Raw genomic sequence first — 20,398 nt, 5'->3', positions numbered from 1 at the left:
CCCTCTTCATATTTTTTCCCCTTTTATTTAGTCCGTCTGGATTCTCAAAGCGGTTTTCTGCCTCTCAATGCTGCGATGTCAAATTCCGACGACTTGAATGTGATGTTTAAACAACTGTGAGTTGAACTAAGATTTGCTACCTCTCATTTTAATCCATTTTTGACATTTATTTCCACATATATTTTGCATGTTTAATTTAGTAGAGAGTAGTGTTCCAAGGTTGTTGAATCAGAGAATTACTGTAACAGGGAATTGCCTTTGGTTCAATAAAAACAACAACTCTGGAATAGTAATTGTTTGTTTTCATTCCAATTCACAGTTGCATGGTTATTCAGAATTCAGAGATACCTCCTTTTGGAGTTAACATCCGATATTAACACAGAGACATTTTCATTGGATTGGTGATAAAAAGGGTAATGGTTTAAAATCTAATTGCAGTTATAAGTTGAGTCATCACCGTTGCTGGATAAATCTGATCGGTCAGAACCCGATCAGATCATTTTGTTTCAGCACAACTGAGTTCATAACAGCTAATTAATATATGCATTAGTAGTATAAATCTGTCAGGGTTCTCTGTTTGGCCGGTGCTCTAACTCTGCTTCACAGGTGGGTCTAGTTTGCTGGGGGGCGTGACCCACACCTGCAGCTCGTTTGGAGTGCTGTTCAGTGGCATCTTAAGGAAAGCACAGACAGATGGAAGACGGCAGAGCCTTACCCAGTCGTGGTACGATGTGGCCTCTGACCTGATCCTGCAAACCTGAACTTGTGAGTTTTTTTTGTATCTTTGGAACCTGACTAATTTTGGATCTCCTGCCTTTCTTGTACTTTTGTATTTAGATTACTCACCCGTCTTGACGTCTCGCTCGACAAACCACCTTCCAAGAATCCCTGAAGCTCAGATGTTGCTCTGGCATTCCCCCTCGTACTCTCTGGATGTTACCCAGCTGGGCTTGAGGTTTCCCTTCCCTGGATTCTGCTGGTTCCCTCTGATCTCTGGTCAAACCGTCTGTTTCCCCTGTCTGTCGTGGCTCGCTCCAGATCCCTCGCCACCTTGCCATCAGTCCGCCCTCCAGCTGCTAACCACCGGCCATCCTCGTGAACACTCGGCCTCAGAGTTTCCCTCACCTTCCCCTCCCCAGTTAGGTTCGCTCAAATAAACGGTAAGCGGCTCGGCTTCTGGGATTTTCTGTCTGGTTTAGTCTTTTGTAAACACTTTCCTCCTCTTCCCACAGTTCCTCCGGCATTGACGTTCAGACCTCGACGGATCTCCACACCCGTGCAATCCCTGTACCTGAACTCTTTAATAAACACCTTTAAACTGCACTATGTCTTCCGTATTGTGTCTGTATGTGGGCAAGACATATAAAAACCATGACAAAATCATTACAAGCTTATAGCTCTAGCATCACTACCATTTGAATCATATTTGTTATAGCTACGATTTGAGTTTAATGACTTATTAAAATTATATTACCAAATTATAATTAATAATCATATTCAATCAGCTTCTGGCATAACATTAATTGGCGTCCTTGGGTGGGCTAGTCTACCTTACTGGGGTCCTATAGACTAGATTGAATGACCAGCAACTTTTTGAATTGAACACAATCTATATTCTAGCACATTTTAAATGCAGCACCTTGCCAAAAGAACTATTCAGTCATAATTGATTAAGGAAACATTCCTACTGAATATAAACGTGTTGTGGTGGTTTGAGGTTGTTAATCCGAGGTTTGAATATTGATGTCTAAACCTGGAGTTAGTTAGACTGGACTGACTAGAACGTACAGCGCCTTCAGCGCCTGCTGCTGTTTGCAATACTTTGCTGTGTCGTGTTCTGCGTGGAAAAGAGAGACCTTGCCTCCATCTGGTGGACATTGTGTGTAATTATAGCATAATTGTTTTGATGAGGGACATAATTCCCTATCGGCTGGACATTGTGTGTAATTACAGCTCAGCCTCCCCAAGGTGAAGGGCACCCTGCCTCCTTCTGGAGGCCAGGATAGGTAGTTGCAGTTACGGTTAAAAATTCAGGTGAAAACACCCTGTTTCCCTGAATGTTCATTTGAAAGTCAGTTTCTTAAAAAACTTTCTTTATGGTTACTCCTTTTTAATATTTTAATTTTTTCTTTATTTTTCCCAACTTATAATTTTTTTAATTTCTTTAATTTTCCTTTTTATTTTTATTTTTTTGTTATTATTTTTCTTCTTTCCCCCCTTCTGGTTTTCACAAGTGGTCAAAATTGAGCTGGGATTTTGAAACTAAGGTTCCAATTTAGCGGTTTTAACTGTCATTCTTTGTCACCTCTGAAATTCCAAAACACTTTGCTATTTTCCACACATGTGTAGAGCACCTGTTCTTAAATAACTTACATCACAAACAAAGCCACAGCATTATCACTTAATTACTGGCCCAAAGGTTAGTGGTCAATGTCACTTACAGTTAATATTCTGAAAGTTAAACAAGCATATTAAACGTTCCTAAACATAGGAGTTGTAAGTCACATGGTTGATTTTCCCTGCGCAGCCGGATTAAACGCACATATTTGAACACACTTCCTGCAGTAAAGTGTCAGTCATAGTGCATGTTGCTGTTAACAGTTAAAGTGAAACTACTTAACAGGTTAACAGTTGTTGTTTAGCGCTGAGCTAAACTACAGTGTTGTGTCCGTTGTTGTTTAGTGCTAAGCTAAAATACAGCGTTGTTATTTATTTGTTGTAGCGCCAAACTAGGCTACAGTGTTGTTGTTGTTGTGTAGTGCCAAGCTACAGTTGTTGTGTTACTATCCATAGCTGTGACAAAGAATGGATAGTAAAGGTTCTTCAGTCAAAGGAGCTGAAGGCCTAGAACCCTCTGTTGGAACGCAGGCCCAAGGTGTCATTAGCTCAATACTTAAAATGACGCTGGAGGAACAAAACTGCCTCAATCAGTTTGACATAGAGGACTGTGAAAAGAGGATTCAGGAGTTGGTTGATGAGGTCCAGAGAATGCCTAAGGATAGATTGGTAGCAGATGTTTTAGGTGAGTTTACTGTATTATATCACCGAAGGTTAACGCTAGAAACTGATCTGCGTCACAGAGAGACTGAGAGGCGTGTTTTAGCTGAGGAAAGTGTAATGTTCTGTTCTGGTTCATGTTGTTGTTGTTGTTTTGGTTAAGTTAACTTTCCTGCCTTAGGGTTTATTTCCGTTTCTAGTATTGTATTGGATTCATGTTTAGCCTTAACTGTTTTAGTTATCTGGTCTTCTTTATTAGATTTGATTAAAGCTTGTGTTCTGTTCAGTCTTAGCCTTGTTTTCTATCTTGGGTTTTCTCTTTATGGCTATTTTTGCTCTTTATGGTTATTTAGTTGGTCATCTTAGTTTCGGTCCCATCAGCCTCTCTGTCACTTCCCCTTCCTGGATCACACCTGTTCCTAGTTAATTAGAAGTCACTTAGTTTCACCTGTCCATCTGTCTATTTAAACCCTCCTCAGTTTTCTGTTTGTTGCTGGAACTTCTCACACACGTCATTGGTAAGAGCCCTTCAGCTTCTGTATGTATTCTGAGTACCTGACCAGTTCCTCTGTTTTTTGAGTCTGTCCCAGTTTTTGTTGTCACCTGGATGTTTGCTCTGTGCACCTTCTTGGATTGTTTTTTGTCTGCCTTCCTTAATAAATCCCATCAAGTATTATTTTAGTGTCTCGCTGAATACCAGGTTCATCTCCTCATAATTTATTACAGAAAGAGTTAGGGAGCTAGAACAGGGCAGCTGTCATCTCAAGGAGGAGCGAGAGGAGGATCTTGCTAGGTTGCAGACAGAAGGATCTGAGTGTGAGAACCCCAAAGGAAAGCGTGGGGGTCACACCTGGAGGACATTGGATGCTTTGGGCCCTCAGGCATCTCCTAAAAGAAGGGTAAATGAAGGAGGTCAGGACAGATGTAGCAGTGTGGTACGGAAGGAAATGCTTAAACAACTTAGGGCGGGAAACAGGACTGATTCGCATGATGTAAATCATGAGACAACACCTGCTTCCCACCTGACCCCTGGCACTGTCTGCTATGGTCTTTTCCCCGCACCAGGGCGACGGGAGCACCGTTCCTGGGACACAGGTGAACCCCTGTCTGCTAGACTAACATTATCCCTCTGCTCGGGAAAAGTTGAGACTTATCTGGAAAACCACATCCAGAAGTGTCCATGTTTTCACTGCCATCATGGACCGTTACTCAGCTCTTTATCAGGCTTTAGGGGAAGAATATTCTGTGTTCACAGACCCAGCCTCTGTGACTCTTGGAGCTTTTGCTATTCAGCAAAAGAGAACTGAAGCACCGAAGGAGTATTACCGTCGCTTGAGTGTTGCTTATTTTCAGGGACGAAATGCTCCTGGCTTGGAGAAAGACCACACTTTCAAATCTTTGTTCATTCACAACCTTCATGAAAGCGTGCATTATGAGGTTACCATGCATTGTAGAACCAAGAGACTTACCATGCAGGAAATCAGGAAATACGCACAGGTTGCATGGGAAACACATGTCCGGCCCAACAAAGGAGCCGACAGTGATAAAACGGTTCTACAGATGCAGACCGAACCAGAAAAGAGGACAGGAGATGCCTCCCTTCAAACCTAAAACTAGATTTGGGTCCAAGAAGCAACGTGGTTTTGAGCCGCAGCAGAAGAAAGCTTCTCAGGATAGGAGAGGTCAGCATGACAGCATGGAAGGTGAGAGGTTTCAAAAATGGCACAGGCCGGATCCAGCCCGAGACGGTAAGCAAACTAACAGGTCGGAAAAGTCGAAAAGCACACATGACAACAAAGGCTTGAACCTGCGCATGTAAGAGTCAATGAGAAAGATCGCCGCAGCCGTCCCCGCCATCATCTAATCCTGCCGACCCTCCAGGGAAGCCAGGCCCAAAACCCCCGTCAGCATGACTAGACGTGGACCAGGCTCACTCCTCTAACAGAGTTTATCTGATTAAGTGGGGGGACCAACCGAAAAATCACCAACAACCTTCTAAAATCTCATCAGCAGGTGATCAGAAAACCCTTTTTCTAAGTTGGCTAGGTGAGCTAAACCATCATGAAAACGTGCGCCGTTTATACTGCTCGACACTTATAGGAGGATGTGTAACTGCAAATGCTCTTTTAGACACAGGTTCCGAGATCTGTCTGATGTGCTCAGATTTGTTTGATGAGGTGACCAGAGCTATGATGTCTCTTGTGAAACCGTTCCAGGTGGAGACCTGTAACGTGGGCATCACCAGCTACACTCAGGATCAGTCATGCATCACCAAACGTTTAGACATCACTTTCCGTGACATGATCTTTGTGCACCCCATCTACATCTGTACTTTGGACACAGAACCTTTTCTTGTGGGCCAGGATCTGTTGAACAGGTTAGCTCCACTCATCGACTGCCATCATGGTCATCTTTGGGCCCAAGTGGGGACTCCCAAGCCTCTTACTCCTGAAGGTGGACCGCCACTTATCCACCAGATGACCTGCTCAGAAGAGCGCAAAGATCTCTTGGCACCATTTCTGCCTTCAACAGAGCCGATTTCTGAGTCCTCTGACACACCACCGCTTCTCTCTGCAGCCATACATCTTTCCTCTGCTCACTTAAACACTCTGGAGTTGAACTCTATAACCCCAGAGTGTCCGAAGGTGTGCACCTGGAAAGCACATTCATGCCAGACGGGCTACTGGCTCTTTGGTCGGAGAAATCTGCGATCAGCAGAGATCTGTACAGCTCTTTGTGCCGTGAAAGAGAAACACAGCCACTACTTGCTCTCAGCAGACTGGTCTCACCGGCTTCTGGAAGCAACGGGGGTGTGCATACTTTATGCACAGATTGGCACAAGACAGCTCTCTCATCCTTTCAGCATTGTGGAGAATTTACATCCTTCAGTGTTTGTTGGTGCTAACTTTCTGGTACGGCTAGGTGCACAGCTGGATACTTGTAACCAGGTCCTGTGGGCTCAGGCTCATGGACCCCAAGTTCCTTCCTGGGCACCCCTGAAGTCATGCGATCATGGCAAACCATCCCACAGGCTTGTCAGGTGACTAGCGAAACAAACGTGCTAATACCACCACAGACTGCAGGTGTACTTATCAGATTAGTCATCCTGAAAGGACAACAAATACAGAGCACACAGGTTTTCTTTCAACCACTGTCTTACTTCCAGGAATCCAATCTGGTCATCCGGGGCACACCCCTGCTTGAGCTGAACAACTGCTCAGCTTACCTTCTGGTGGAGAATCCAACCCACATGCCAATCCAAGTGGTGGCGAAGAAACCTCTTGGGGTGCTCATCGAAAGCTCCTTCCACAACTTTGAGCTGAGCATTCCCGTCATTGGAGACCTGCCCTTATCCTTGACCGGCAGACAGGACTCTCCAGACACCGTGTTTACTTTTCCTTCCAACATGATCAAAATCAGGCGACATGAAGTCTGCCTGCTGGATCCATTTCTGGTGCAACGCTTGAAGCTGAAGGAAAGCTGTTGGTGTATATGATAGCAACCAACCCAACAGAACCAGCACCACATCAACCAGAGAACCAGGACTCACCCACTGAGCCCTATCCTGGTTTCGCAGAAATTATGCAGCAGCTGGAACAAGCTGATGAAACACTAAAACAGAGAGAACAGCACTTAAGGAGCTGTTTTATGAGTTTCAGCCCATTCAGCCCAAAGATTCAAACGAACTTGGGATCATATTGACACACGTTCATAACCCACCAGTAGGAGGACACAGAAGCTGCAAAGCTAATCTGAAAACTCTCCAACAGGTGGCGTTCTGGCCTTCAACGGCCCAGGACAGCCAGGAAGATGTACAGGGTCGCTTAAACTGCTGCCAGTTACAACCACTGAGCTCTATAATACACTGGAGTGCTAATCACCGTCTGTTTGAACGAGTCGCTTTGAAGCCACCAGCCGCCATATTGGTACTCCCTATTTCCCCCCCAGTAACTAGGGAATATGTGCGCTACAGCATCGAATAACGAGGATTTTCTCATGTTCAGGGGGGGCTTAAGACTTTTAAAATGTCAAATGCCATATAGTTTTATGTTATGTTCTAAAAATATCAAGTGCTGAGAAAGTCATGTGCTGAAATATTTTGTCTTTTATTAATTTAAATATATATGTTTAACATTTATAAATATATAAATAACAATATACAAAAACATATATTTACATATGTGTATACATATATATACATATATACATATACACATACTTATAAATACATATATATATATTTAATATGAATAACATGTAAAATATTTCAGCACCTAATTTCCTAGTAGTTGATAGTGTTAGTACATCCACTGACTGTAGAATTACCTGTGAAATGTTTTCCCACAGCCAGAAAACTGCTTGTTGTTGCAACCAAATCCTATGGGATTCTGTGAGAGTAGGGAGTAGCAAGATGGCGGCCAGTGACTTCAGTTTTTCGGCAAAATCAGCACTCCAGTGTATTATATAGCTCAGTGGTTACAACCCACACGACCACTAGACCGAGCCCTGCTTCAGCGAAGTAGGCTTACATTTCCGTGGTCACATTTGCAGACTGACCGAGTCTGTCCAGTCCCCAAATCGCCAAGAGATAACAAATATCTTTTGACAATGTTACTGTTTTCACTGTACTCCGTCTACGGTGAAACACCCTTGGTGGACCCACCTCTTTTTACCCAGTCAGGCGACCCCCACTTACTCATTACCTTGAATGTAGGACGGATAAAACAGACAAGTATACTTTTAGTTATATTTTATCTACGTAAAGACAGAGAAACAGTTACAGTCACACCAGCGCTGATGGGCTCCTGATCGGCAGGAAGCCCCGATTGCTCATTACACATACATTATATAGGGATCTAGGTACACACCCATGCAAGGGCTGTACACATCCAAACTGTGACATCAGCAGAGAAACTGTAGGCCCGTTTACACTACACCTAAAAACCGAGCCATGCCGAGACCGGTCCTAGCTTGGTCCAGTTAACTGAGATAAATGCAGCCGTTTACACACACAGGAGTTATCTCGGTTATGGTTCCTTGGTTGCTCCTCGCCTCCTAGTGGCGATCTGCGTTACTACCGCTCTCTGGGATTGAAGGCGGGACCGAGCAAATCAAAATGGCGGCACCCGTCACATTCAGGATGTTATTGTTAGACAGATTCGGCTTTTGGGACGTGGATAAGACAAATTAACGTCTAATAAGGATTTACAGACGCGGGAAACAACAACAGACGCTGAGGTTCATAAGCAGAATCATCTCTGGAAACCGTGTGGCACGGTAAGGAAGCTAGTATTATTATGAATGTCTGAAATTTGTCTGAATGGAGTGTGAATCGGGACGTGCAGCCAGACACGCCGGGAAACCCGCGGACAGTCAGCTGACTGTAAGGGCATGACGCGGTCTGCTCATGCGCTCCTCGTTCTCAGGGAACCGGGATAAAAAAAAACAGTCCGAGACCTACTGATGAACTGGTCTGCAGTTAGCGCGGTCCGGTTATCGTTAGCGCGGTCTGGTTCAGTCTGCTGACCATTTACACACAAGAGTTATCTCGGTTACCGAGCTCGGACTGGTCTCGGCTCGGTTAAAAAAGTGTAGTGTAAACGGGCCTTGTGTCACCTCCGGGGTGGTATCTGATAGATATGTGCCAATCTTTTGGGTCAGTGCCATCTAAGTGTGCCATGCAGCTCCAGGATAAACAGCTCGTTCCACTTGACGTTGTTGATATCCTAACAACAATAACATGCAGCTTCACAGAATGGGTTGAATGTTTGCCAGCACCGAATGACACCGCTGTCACCACAGCACTCCTGCTGCTAAATCACGTTCTCAGCCGGTGGGGCCTTCCCCTGTCCATCGACTCGGACAGAGGAACGCATTTCACGTCAAACATCATGACCGCGCTTTTCGACATGTTGGGTGTGAAAGTTAAATTCCATATCCCCTACCACCCACAGTCATCGGGACAGGTGGAGCGAATTAACCGCACCGTGGTCAGCATGTTAAAGGAAGATTTCAGCAGCCATGGCAGGGACTGGGACATAAAGCTTCCCCTGGTCCTAATGCTAATCGGCTCTACCTCACCATGCTCCACAGGGGTGACACTTTTTGAGATGATGACAGAGAGACAAATGACCCTTCCCCTGCATCTCATCTACGAAGACGTCAGTGTGACAACCGCCTACACGGCACACCAGTACGTCACTGATTTAAAAGACCATCTCCGAACGACTTTCGCGTGGGCTCAAAAGAACCTAGAAGCCAGTCCAGAGTACAAATGGGTTCATTCAAACCAAATGAAACCGTCCACCAAACTCTCCTCACAGGGAACGGAGCCTAACTCCGCCCCCGCCGAAGAGAACAATGCATAGCATTAAATAGGACAAGTGCATGTTCGACCATGACATTTTAAACATGCACTAATAAGACAAATGTCCATACATAACTTCACGTCTATAATTTCACACTCGGCAATAACACCATGGATTGCTTTGGAAACGCTCACAGAAGTGGTAAAGAATGACATGATGTATACTCAGGTGGTTAGAGACTTAATGCAAGACCTCACTCGAGAGGTTAGTTCATCCGTAAATAGCCTTGCTGAAGGACGGATTCCTCTGTACTTGGTACCAGTAGACTTGGTTGAAAAGGTTCTCAAATCTGCCTCTAGTGAAACACTGCAACCACCACAAACACACCTGGCTTAGCGCTTAGGTAGTGTAATTCCAATATTTGTAAATCCTGACAACTTGTAGATAGGATTTATGCATTGAAAGAGCTAACGTGTATAGACTTAAATCAGTATTGAATGTCGGTTTTTGGCAAGGTGAGACCCACATACACCTACAAACCCCCTCAATGTTGGCCTATCATGATGCTAACCCCAAACTTTATTTAGTCCCTAATTTGGATTTGTGTACCAAAACCAAGGACATCCACTGGGTATGTCCAAGCAATCCATTTATCAGAGACGTTACCAATTACCTGTGTGGTCTAAGGAATGAATCCCCTGAACAAAACTGTCAGGCTAGAATGACCCTTAAAGATGCAGGTGTGGAAACCAAAATTGAACAGGCAGGTAACCGCTGGCTCGTTAGCACCCCAGAGGCAGAAGCCCTGTTATCTTACGAGCAGCATGACACAGTTACTAGACTAAAACTGCCCAACCAAACCATTTTCTGTTCCCCTCCTCAAGGTTCTGTAGTCCACATTGGAAACATGGTTCTGCATCACCTTGACGTTGACAAATATGACTCAGATTAAAATAATAGATGTCTTTAAGGGATACAATTTCAGCATTGATGTCGGCATTGAAAGACAGCTTTTACTTGCAGGCACCCAACTGATTAAATTCAGTCTCACTCCATCAGAGTTGAGCTCGGTCCCTCTGCATCGCTTCCACAGAGCTACAGAGTCGACCGACACTCACATTATGACCATTATTGTGGTCCTCCTTGTATTTGGATGGGCCATCACTACTGCGATGGCGTATGCAGCATACAAGCAGATCAAACAGTTGCAAACCAGGATTGACACCCTCACCTTTGTCACTCCCAGGTTCGTAGCACCAGCCCCTCAAAGGCCACAAGCTGATAAGACTACGAACCGCCGTCTCTTTCCCTTCCCCGTTCTCCTCTTTCCTTTCCTTGGTTCAAAGTTTCTAACCTGATGACCAATGAATGTATCGATAATGGTGATTGTGAAGTTTTGCATTTTTTTTATTACTTTATTGTTTGCCTTATTAGCCAATATAAATGATTAGCGATTGCTTAGTTCTGCCCAGGCTAGGTCACTGACCCAGGCACAATAAATGCTTTGTTTTTTTCCTTCCTTGTGGATGATGAACTGAACTGCATGAATCACAAAGGACTACTAGAAGGACTATTAGGTTGTTCCACTCATGCACAACGGATTTTCGTCACGCCAGAATGGACTTGGTTGTAGCTTTAAAGACTGTGACCAGCATCCCACTCTTCACAGCTAAAGAGGGGTATGTTACGCAAGTTCTGACGTGACAGACTGCATTTCCCATGATGCAAGGTGGTCAAAATGGCCACCAACTCCCATCATGCAACACGGCCTAAAATGGCCGCGACCCTAACAAGAAGCGAAGAGATAACGTTGCTAGGGAAAGGTATAAAACCCAGCTGCACCTGCGTTTCTGCCTTCTTCTTGGCGCTCTGCCAATACGGGAAGGCACGCAGCTGTTTCACTCCGTAATCATATTCAATCAGCCTCTGGCATAACAGAGATCAATAAAAGTTCAATTAACATCAAGTCAAAGCTGAACTGTAAACAAATTAATGATAAATTATTTTGTACTATTTTGCTATTCTGGTGAGATTGTGTTCCAAGATCCCACTCTGTGTGTGCCAGGTGCTGATCCGAGCGAACCACTGATTGATTGTGGGGCTGCTAGACTAGGCTTAACACTTTCCTGTTTGATAAAGCTAATAGTTAGAGTTGCTTAGATTATCCCAAGCTATCTTTTTAGTTATGCTCCTATAGGCTTAGACTGGTGGAGGACATCAGGGTTTATTTTTATCACCCTGCTGAGTTATCCTACTTTTCTGCAATTTGTATTGTTTGATGTTATTTCAAGTTTTAGCTTTTTCTTCTCTGTCTTTTTTCTCTTCATAGTAGGTACACCTGGTCTGGCATTCTGTTCGCTGTGGCACCATCTGGTGGAGGCAGATCATCTGCCAGTACCATGAAACATAGAAAGGATTTCTGGATCAGTGTGTGCTTCTGTGTTTTTGTGTCTCTGCTCTGTCTTCTCCAACCCCCAGTCAGTTAAGGCAGATGACCGTTCACACTGAGCCTGGTTCTGCTGGAGATTTTCTTTCCTGTTGAAGGGGAGTTTTTTTCTTTGCTGTTGCTACATGCATGCTCAGCATTAGGTATTGCTGCCCATTGACAATGCAGACTACTGTCCACTGTGGTTCTACACTCTTTCAGGATGAGTGAATGCTGCTTGTCAAGACTTGATGCAATCTGCCGGGTTTCCTTAGATAGGAAACCTTTTGACCAATAAGTCTGTGTGATTTGATTGAATTTGACTTGGTAAAGTGCCTTGAGAAGACATGTATTTTGAAATAAATAAAATTGAAAGAAAATTTATTAAACAGTGAAAGCACTTTGACTGTAAGCAGAAATTCAGGTTTATTTGAACAACATAACCATTTGCACTTGTAAATAGCCGGGAAAGGCGGGTGGTATTTCAAAAATCGGCAATCTTCAGAGACTCCAACTAAAAAAAGTCTTGGTCAAGGCCCGAGCCTTACTCTCTAGATGCAAACAACAATCCCAGCATGTAATTTTAAACTTGTCTCATTAGATTTTCAGTGATTATCTATGTGAATCTTGATTTGGTTATTATTTGTACTCATATTAGCAATAGATATTGTTTTACGTTCACATGGGTAAAAACTTGAGTTGCCTTGAAATTGTGCATCACAGTGTTTTTGCTTTCTAAATTTTAACAAAAGTATTGAAAAAGTTCCAGGAAAATGACAGTTTTGTCCACCTAGCAAGAAAAAAGGGGTTAAAATTCCAATGCCAAACATAGGATCACATTTCAAACAATGTACATTTTTGTAACATAAGAAAGCAAGGAAATTTTCTTTGCCAGTGCTAGAACGTTGCTTGAAGCAAATCGGATTTTGCAAACAACAGACTGTTCTACAGAATGTGCTTTGTGCTGATGATCAGCTTGTTTGTGTCCCTATGTAAGTACATTTTTAATAGATGCAGAGAACATTAACATTTCATATAATGAATTTTGCAGATCTACAAAAAAGTTCAGAGCTAGATAATAATCGGTTGAAAAGTTATTTTTCTTGACTGATTGGACAGACTAATCCTACTATTCCTCCTTACATTTGTAGGTGCAAAACGACCATCATCCATTGTCTGAAGCCAAATTTTGCCAAGGTAAAAACTACTATAAACCAAAAGCTTTCCTTTGGCTGAAACCAAACAATCAAAATGTGCAGGACAACAGATGTTATTGGATTTAGATGTGTGAAATAACTGAGCCCTGTTTTCAGCTTGTTCTGTGTTTACTGCCTTTTAAGTTACAAGGGAAACAACCATGGGGGCTATTGGGTTTTCTCTTGACTGTTGTTCATGTATGATGACCTTTCAAACTTCAATTACATTTTAAAACATTTGCTTGTTCAGAATATGGTAGATACAAATCTTGCTTAAAGATATATATCTTTTTAATTTATTTAATAATCTTTCTCTACATAGACAAAATATATGAACACAGCACAGAAATGTAAATTATATAAGGTGTTAAATGAATAGCTTATATCAGTAAGAATCAGTTTAGGTTTTTTAGACAACATAATCTGACATTGACTTGTGAATTTTACTTTTCAGCACAACAAGACTAAATGCTGCATCTAATTTTTTTTTTTTGTCAGCTTCCTGGGATCTTTGATGTAGCCTATGTGTCTGTTCAGCTGAGGTGTGCTGGTGTACTGGAAACAATTCACATGTGGAAAGAAGGGTTTCCTATCAGGATTCAGTACTCATGCTTTGTTCAGAGGTGAAGTCACACACACACACACACACACACACACACACACACACACACACACACACACACACACACACACACACACACACACACACACACACACACATCCTTGTTTTAAATGCAAAGTGCATAACTTGCCTCGCTTTCCATCGACTTCCATCCATTTTCAACCCTTTCTTTGGCATTGTGCTATATGGTTCATCAGGATTCATATTTTTTTTTATTTTAAAACATCTGCACCCTCAATATAGAGTTCTACATTTAAACAGATATCTTTGGCCAAGGAATATTTTCAAAAGTGCTGCTACAGATTTGGTTTAGTCACGTTTATCACATATAACAGTTTGAGTTGCCTTAATCTAATATTTTTGCATGATTATTATTTTTTGTTCTTTATTTTATGTTCAGTAGTTTTATTAAATATGTAGACAGCTAAACAATTTTCAAATACAACAAGTAACCAAGCAATCACTTGAGATAAGTAACATTTTTTAATACTATTCTACTACAGGTATGGGTTTCTGCTAAATCAGCAGTCCAGCCCCTTGTCAAAGATAGAGCTGTCAGTTACTCTACTAAATGGGGTTCATGCTGAGAAGGGACAGTATCAACTGGGACGCACGAAGGTAGCAAAATATTTACCTTTACAAAATATTTACCCCTTAAATCAGGGGCACATGAATGTATTAAACTACATTTGTCTAAACAATGGTCATATTCAATAAATTAGAGATTATATTTTGATGAGGCTAGTTGTCAGTTTAAAAATACCTTTTGAAAATAATATTTAAGCAGGTTGTCTAATATCCACTTAAAGATTATATTTGAAAGGTACTTTTCCTTGAGCTCACATTACTGTTTCAAAATGTTTTTTATCAGTGTGATTTAATAAATGTTGTGTTTCATTAGATGTAATGAGAAGATGATCATGATGAACAAAAATGAAAGCTAAAAAAACATGAGTTCAACTGTAATCAATCAGTTAGACTACTGTGCTTAGTGATTAACTTAGACTGATTTTTCTGTTGAAATAATAATGCAATATTTTCTAATTTATTGAATGAGTTCATAGGTGTTTCTAAAGGAGGCTCTGTACCAGAAGTTGGAGGACAAGTGGAGCACTACTCAGACATGGGCAGCCATCACCATTCAGAGGAACATTAGGGGCTTCCTCTGTAGAAGGAATTTTAAGTTTTTCAAACAAAAAGCAATAATCATCCAGAGTCACATCCGAGGACATCAGGCTAGGTATGAAAACAGCTTCCTTTTTCTTAGTTTATCTTAAATTGATGACACAGCAGAAGTAACATATTTCAAGTCAAAGCAAATCTTGTTATATTTTTATTGAAACCAGCTGGCCAGCTGACAAGAGGATTCTATAGACACTATATATATATATATATATATATATATATATATATATATATATATATATATATATATATATATATATATATATATATATATATATACACGCACACACACACACACACAATCACACTCACCGGTGTGACTGTGTGTGTCTTGTCATGTTCAAGAAACCAGTCTGAGATGATTCCAGCTTTATGACATGGTGCATTATCCTGCTGAAAGTAGCCATCAGAAGTTGGGTACATTGTGGTCATAAAGGGATGGACATGGTCAGCAACAATACTCAGGTAGGCTGTGGCATTGCAACAATGCTCAATAGTTCCAAGGGGCCCAAAGAGTGCCAAGAAAATATTCCCCACACCATGACACCACCACCACAAGCCTGAACCGTTGATACAAGGCAGGATGGATCCATGCTTTCATGTTGTAGACACCAAAGTCTGACCCTACCATCCGACTGTCGCAGCAGAAATCGAGACTCATCAGACCAGGCAACGTTTTTCCAATCTTCTATTGTCCAATTTTGATGAGCTTGTGCAAATTGTAGCCTCATTTTCCTGTTCTTAGCTGAAAGGAGTGGCACCCGATGTGGTCTTCTGCTGCTGTAGCCCATCTGCCTCAAAGTTCGACGTACTGTGCGTTCAGAGATGCTCTTCTGCCCACCTTGGTTGTAACGGGTGGTAATTTCAGTCACTGTTGCCCTTCTATCAGCTCGAACCAGTCTGGCCATTCTCCTCTGACCTCTGGCATCAACAAGGCATTTCCGCCCACAGAACTGCCGCTCACTGGATGTTTTTTCTTTTTCGGACCATTTTCTGTAAACCCTAGAAATGGTTGTGTGTGAAAATCCCAGTAGATTAGCAGTTTCTGAAATACTCAGACCAGCCCTTCTGGCACCAACAATCATGCCTGATCAAAGTCACTCAAATCACCTTTCTTCCCCATACTGATGCTCGGTTTGAACTGCAGGAGATTCTCTTGACCATGTCTACATGCCTAAATGCACTGAGTTGCCGCCATGTGATTGGCTGCTTAGAAATTAAGTGTTAACGAGCAGTTGGACAGGTGTACCTAATAAAGTGGCCGGTGAGTGAGTGTGTATATATATATATATATATATATATATATATATATATATATATATATATATATATATATATATATATCATGATTGTTTACCGGTGTACTCAGGACGCGCACACGGGACTGAAGGTTTTAAGAGTTTTATTACAAGTGGTTGCTGGATGGTGGGTGATGAAGTCCGGAGGGTCTGGGTTGCAGAGGATCAGAGATGTAGGTGACGATAGGAGCTGACGGCCCAGAGCTAGAGTCCATAAAGATCTAAGTGGCCAGGAAGCTCAGTGGTACGAGTTAGCAGTTCTCAGGAGACACTGTGGCTCAGAGCAGCACATCTCCTGGGCGGCTGATAACACAGTAAATGGATTAATAATAAGTGATGTCAGTGTTCATTTGTCTGTTTTAATAATATATGACCAAAGCTATAAATTGATCAACATGACAACAACAACAAAAATAGAATACAGAAGGGAGACAACTGAGAACACATTAAATGCATTTTAAAATGTCCTAGTGGGACAAAATTTGTATTTTATATACAATAACATGAAAAAAATTTAATTGAATTTTAACTTATTCTGTAACAGAAAGCAATATGGATTAGTCATGGAGCTGGATACAGAGACCACACCAATTCATTATTTCTCTAATCAAAAATACAAAATTTGACAGATTTTCCGAATATACAAACAGCTTTAACACTATTCAAAGCAAAAAACAAATTACCAGAAAAAAAAAAAAAAATAGTCGCTAAAAGGGAGAGGGATAGTTTAACTTGAATTATACCATGGTCTGGGTGAATACTCAATTCACTATTAAATAGTGTTATAGGACACCCAAAAAAAGTTTCGGTCAAATCGCCTGATTGTTCTTAATTATTCCACAAAAGTAAAAAAAACAAAACAAAAAAACAACTGGACTTTTTTTTCGGAAGTTTAAAGACGTTTTGCTTCCTATTCAGAAAGCTTCTCAATTGTAAATTCTAAATTATTGCACTTGCTCAAATGTTCAAGGAGTAATACGTGATTTTCACCATAAAGTGGAGCTTTAGCACTGTTTTTAGACCAAAACAAGATGTGCATCAAGCCACTTCTCTCTCTAGCTATGCTCTAGCACTTGGCACCCATTTCCCCTTCTCACCCATTGGCTCATATGAGCCGATGGGTGATGGGTCATATGTCAATTAAAAAAATAGCAAAACAGCATCACCTTTCAGAGGAACATGTCAAGAGAAGAAGTAACTCATAATTTGTAATGCTGTTAGCAAGAGAATGTTTTGATCCGATGGGCGTGCTTTCCGCCATTATGGGCAGGGAGGAGGCAGTTATTCAAGTGCATGTAAGGCCACACATGGCTATTACTATAGGCAGAATTGTGAGCATGATATACAGGTAGCTATTACTATAAAATGAATAAATAAAGTTTGGACAGAAGCTATTTAAATTAAAGTGCAGTGGAAGGTAATTGCATATTACAGTTAAAGTATGGTATTGCAAATGTATATGTAAACAATTGGTACTGTGAATAAACAGTCAGCAGTGCAAATCAATATTCAGTCATGGTGAGTAGTGCAAGATGGATCTAAACAGTTGTTACAATAGTAACAGTCAGGAGTGTAGGTAAACATTACAGTCTTGTAAATAACAGAATAACAAAATGGAGGTAGGTGTGAGGAAGGAGAGGAGAGTCTATCAGTGAGGGTTAGAGTTCAATAAAGAGACAGCTCTGGGGACAAAGCTGTTCTTTAGTCTGCTAGTACTGGTCCGGTGTCACCTGAAACGCCTGCCGGAGGGCAGGAGAGAAAACAGTCTGTGGGCTGGGTGAGAAGAGTCCTTAAGGATGCTGGGAGCTCCATGTAGGCAGCGTTTCTTCTGGATGTGCTCAATGGTGGGTAGTGGAGTCCCAGTGATGTGTTGGGCGGCTTTCACCACCCGCTGCAGTGCCTTGCGCTCTGCAACAGTACAGCTCCCATACCACACTGTTGCACAGTTGGTCAGGATGCTTTCTATTGCACAGCGGTAGAAGTTCACCAGGATAGTTGAGGATAGCTGATTTCTCCTCAGTGTCCTCAGGAAGAAGAGGCGCTGGTGAGCCTTCTTGACCAGGCAGGAGGTGTTGGTTGAGAACCACACAGAGAGATAATGTGTGTCGTTTATCCATAGTCCATCTCATAAGATACCTTTATTTATAAAAAAAATGTTTTTAGTTCTTTATATCTCAAATAATGAAATTTAGCTTCTTGCTCCTTTAACTGTTGACGGCAAGTTAACAATATTTTCCTACAAAGACTTGAGCATACTGTAGGAATTAAGGGGAAAGCATTAGGCTGGTTTAAAACTTATCTATCGGACAGATTCCAGTTTGTTCATATTAATAATAAATCTTCTTCAAACTCTAGGGTCACTTGTGAAGTACCACAGGGTTCAGTCCTTGGACCAATTCTCTTTACTATATATATGCATCCGTACTGCATGGGATTAATTTCCACTGTTATGCTGATGACACTCAGCTATATTTATCCATAAATCCTGATGAATCCAATCAATTACTTTGACTACAGTCATGTCTTGATGACATCAAAAGCTGGATGACTTTCCATTTCCTGCATTTAAATTCTGACAAGACAGAAGTTGTAATCTTTGAACCAGAGTCCTCAAAAAATAAACTTCTTAATCAATCACTTAATCTGGATGGCATTAACTTGGCCTCTGGTAATAAAGTAAAAAATCTTGGTCTTATTTTTGACCAAGACATGTCATATAAATCCCATTTTAAACAGGTTTCCAGAGTTTCCTTTTTTCACCTCGGGAATATCGCCAAAATTAGAAACATTCTGTCCAGGGGTGATGGTGAAAAACTAGTCCATGCATTTGTTACCTCAAGGCTGGACTATTGTAATTCTTTACTATCAGGAAGTCCACAAAATGCAGTTCAAAGTGTTCAGCTGTTCCAAACTGCAGCAGCAAGAGTTCTGATGAAAATCAACAAGAGGGATCATATTTCTCCAATTTTAGCTTCCCTTCATTGGCTTCCTGTTTAATCAAGAATAGAATTTAAAATTCTTCTTCTTATGTATAAAGCCTTTAATAATCAAGCTCGGTCATATATCAGAGCTCTGATTACCCCCGTATGTTCCTAACAGACCACTTCGCTTTCAGACTGCAGGTCTGGTGGTGGTTCCTAGAGTCTCTAAAAGTAGAATGGGAGGCAGATCCTTTAGCTATCAGGCTCCTCTTCTGTGGAACTAACTCCCAGTTTTGGTCCGTGAGGCAGACACTGTGTCTACTTTTAAGACTAAGCTTAAAACTTTCCTTTTTAACAAAGCTTATAGTTAGAGTGGCTTATGTTACCCTGAGCTATGTCTATAGTTATGCTGCTATAGGCTTAGGCTACTGGAGGACATCAGGGCCTATTTCTCTCACTCTATTGAGTGCTACTGTTCTCCAGTCTACTGTTCTCCAGTTTTGCATTGCATTACATTGAAATGACTGTTGTCATTTCATCTTTTAACTTTTTGCTCTCTCTCTTTTTTCTTCATAGTAGGTTCACCTGGTCTGACGTTCTGTTAACTGTGACATCATCCAGGGAAGACAGATCACCCATTATTAAAATCTAATGTAGAACAGATTCCTGGATCAATGTATGCTTCTGTGCTTTTTTGTCTGTCTTGTTGTGTCTCTGCTCAGTCTTCTGTAACCCCCAGTCGGTCGAGGCAGATGACCGTTCACACTGAGCCCGGTTCTGCTGGAGGTTTTCCTTCCCGTTAATGGGGAGTTTTTCTTTCCACTGTCGCTTCATGCTTGCTCAGTATGAGGGATTGCTGCAAAGCCATGGACAATGCAGACGACTCTCCCTGTAGCTCTACGCTTCTCCAGGAGTGAATGCTGCTTTTCGGGACTTTGAAGCAATCAACTGGTTTCCTTATATAGGAAGTTTTTGACCAATCTGTATAATATAATTGATATTGACTTTGTAAAGTGCCTCGAGATGACATGTTTCATGAATTGGCGCTATATAAATAAAACTGAATTTAATTGAATTGCCATTTTGCTGACCATTAACATAAAGCTTGTCTACATCAACTGTAGCCCTGACACCCTCTGCCATGTATTTCTTCCTGACAGGGAATAATACTTGCCTTTGATCATGGATTTCTTTTGGAAAACGGTTATTGACGCTGAAATTCCTTGCAGCTCTCTGCCCCAACCTCTGACCTGCTCTTTTGTTTGTAATGCTCACATTTAGTTGCAATTGTCTGAGGCAGGGTTTTATCGGACTTCTTACGTCCGAGCTGGTGAATGAGGTTGAAGGTGACATTTTTTACCCCATTAGTCGGGAGATTCTGCTGCCGGAAGAAGTCTGTCATGATTTAGTCGAGGGTGAACCCGGACACAGCACGCACACACAGAG

General features: G+C 41.7%; 1 protein-coding gene across 1 annotated transcript in view; it reads left to right on the top strand.

Moving 5' to 3' along the window:
• myo15b (myosin XVB) overlaps positions 1-20,398 on the top strand; it is a 456,255-nt gene that overhangs the window by 147,112 nt on the left and 288,745 nt on the right. The window contains exons 13-16 of the mRNA XM_036133239.1: positions 12,882-12,927; positions 13,425-13,549; positions 14,052-14,166; positions 14,613-14,788. Coding sequence (XP_035989132.1) covers positions 12,882-12,927; positions 13,425-13,549; positions 14,052-14,166; positions 14,613-14,788 — 462 coding nt within the window. The remainder of the gene's footprint in view (positions 1-12,881; positions 12,928-13,424; positions 13,550-14,051; positions 14,167-14,612; positions 14,789-20,398) is intronic.

This window comes from Fundulus heteroclitus, unplaced genomic scaffold (genome assembly GCF_011125445.2).
Source record: "Fundulus heteroclitus isolate FHET01 unplaced genomic scaffold, MU-UCD_Fhet_4.1 scaffold_59, whole genome shotgun sequence".
Lineage (NCBI taxonomy): Eukaryota > Metazoa > Chordata > Actinopteri > Cyprinodontiformes > Fundulidae > Fundulus > Fundulus heteroclitus.
The sequence above is the reverse complement of the archived record's forward strand: the minus strand, read 5'-3'. Positions and strand labels throughout refer to the sequence as shown.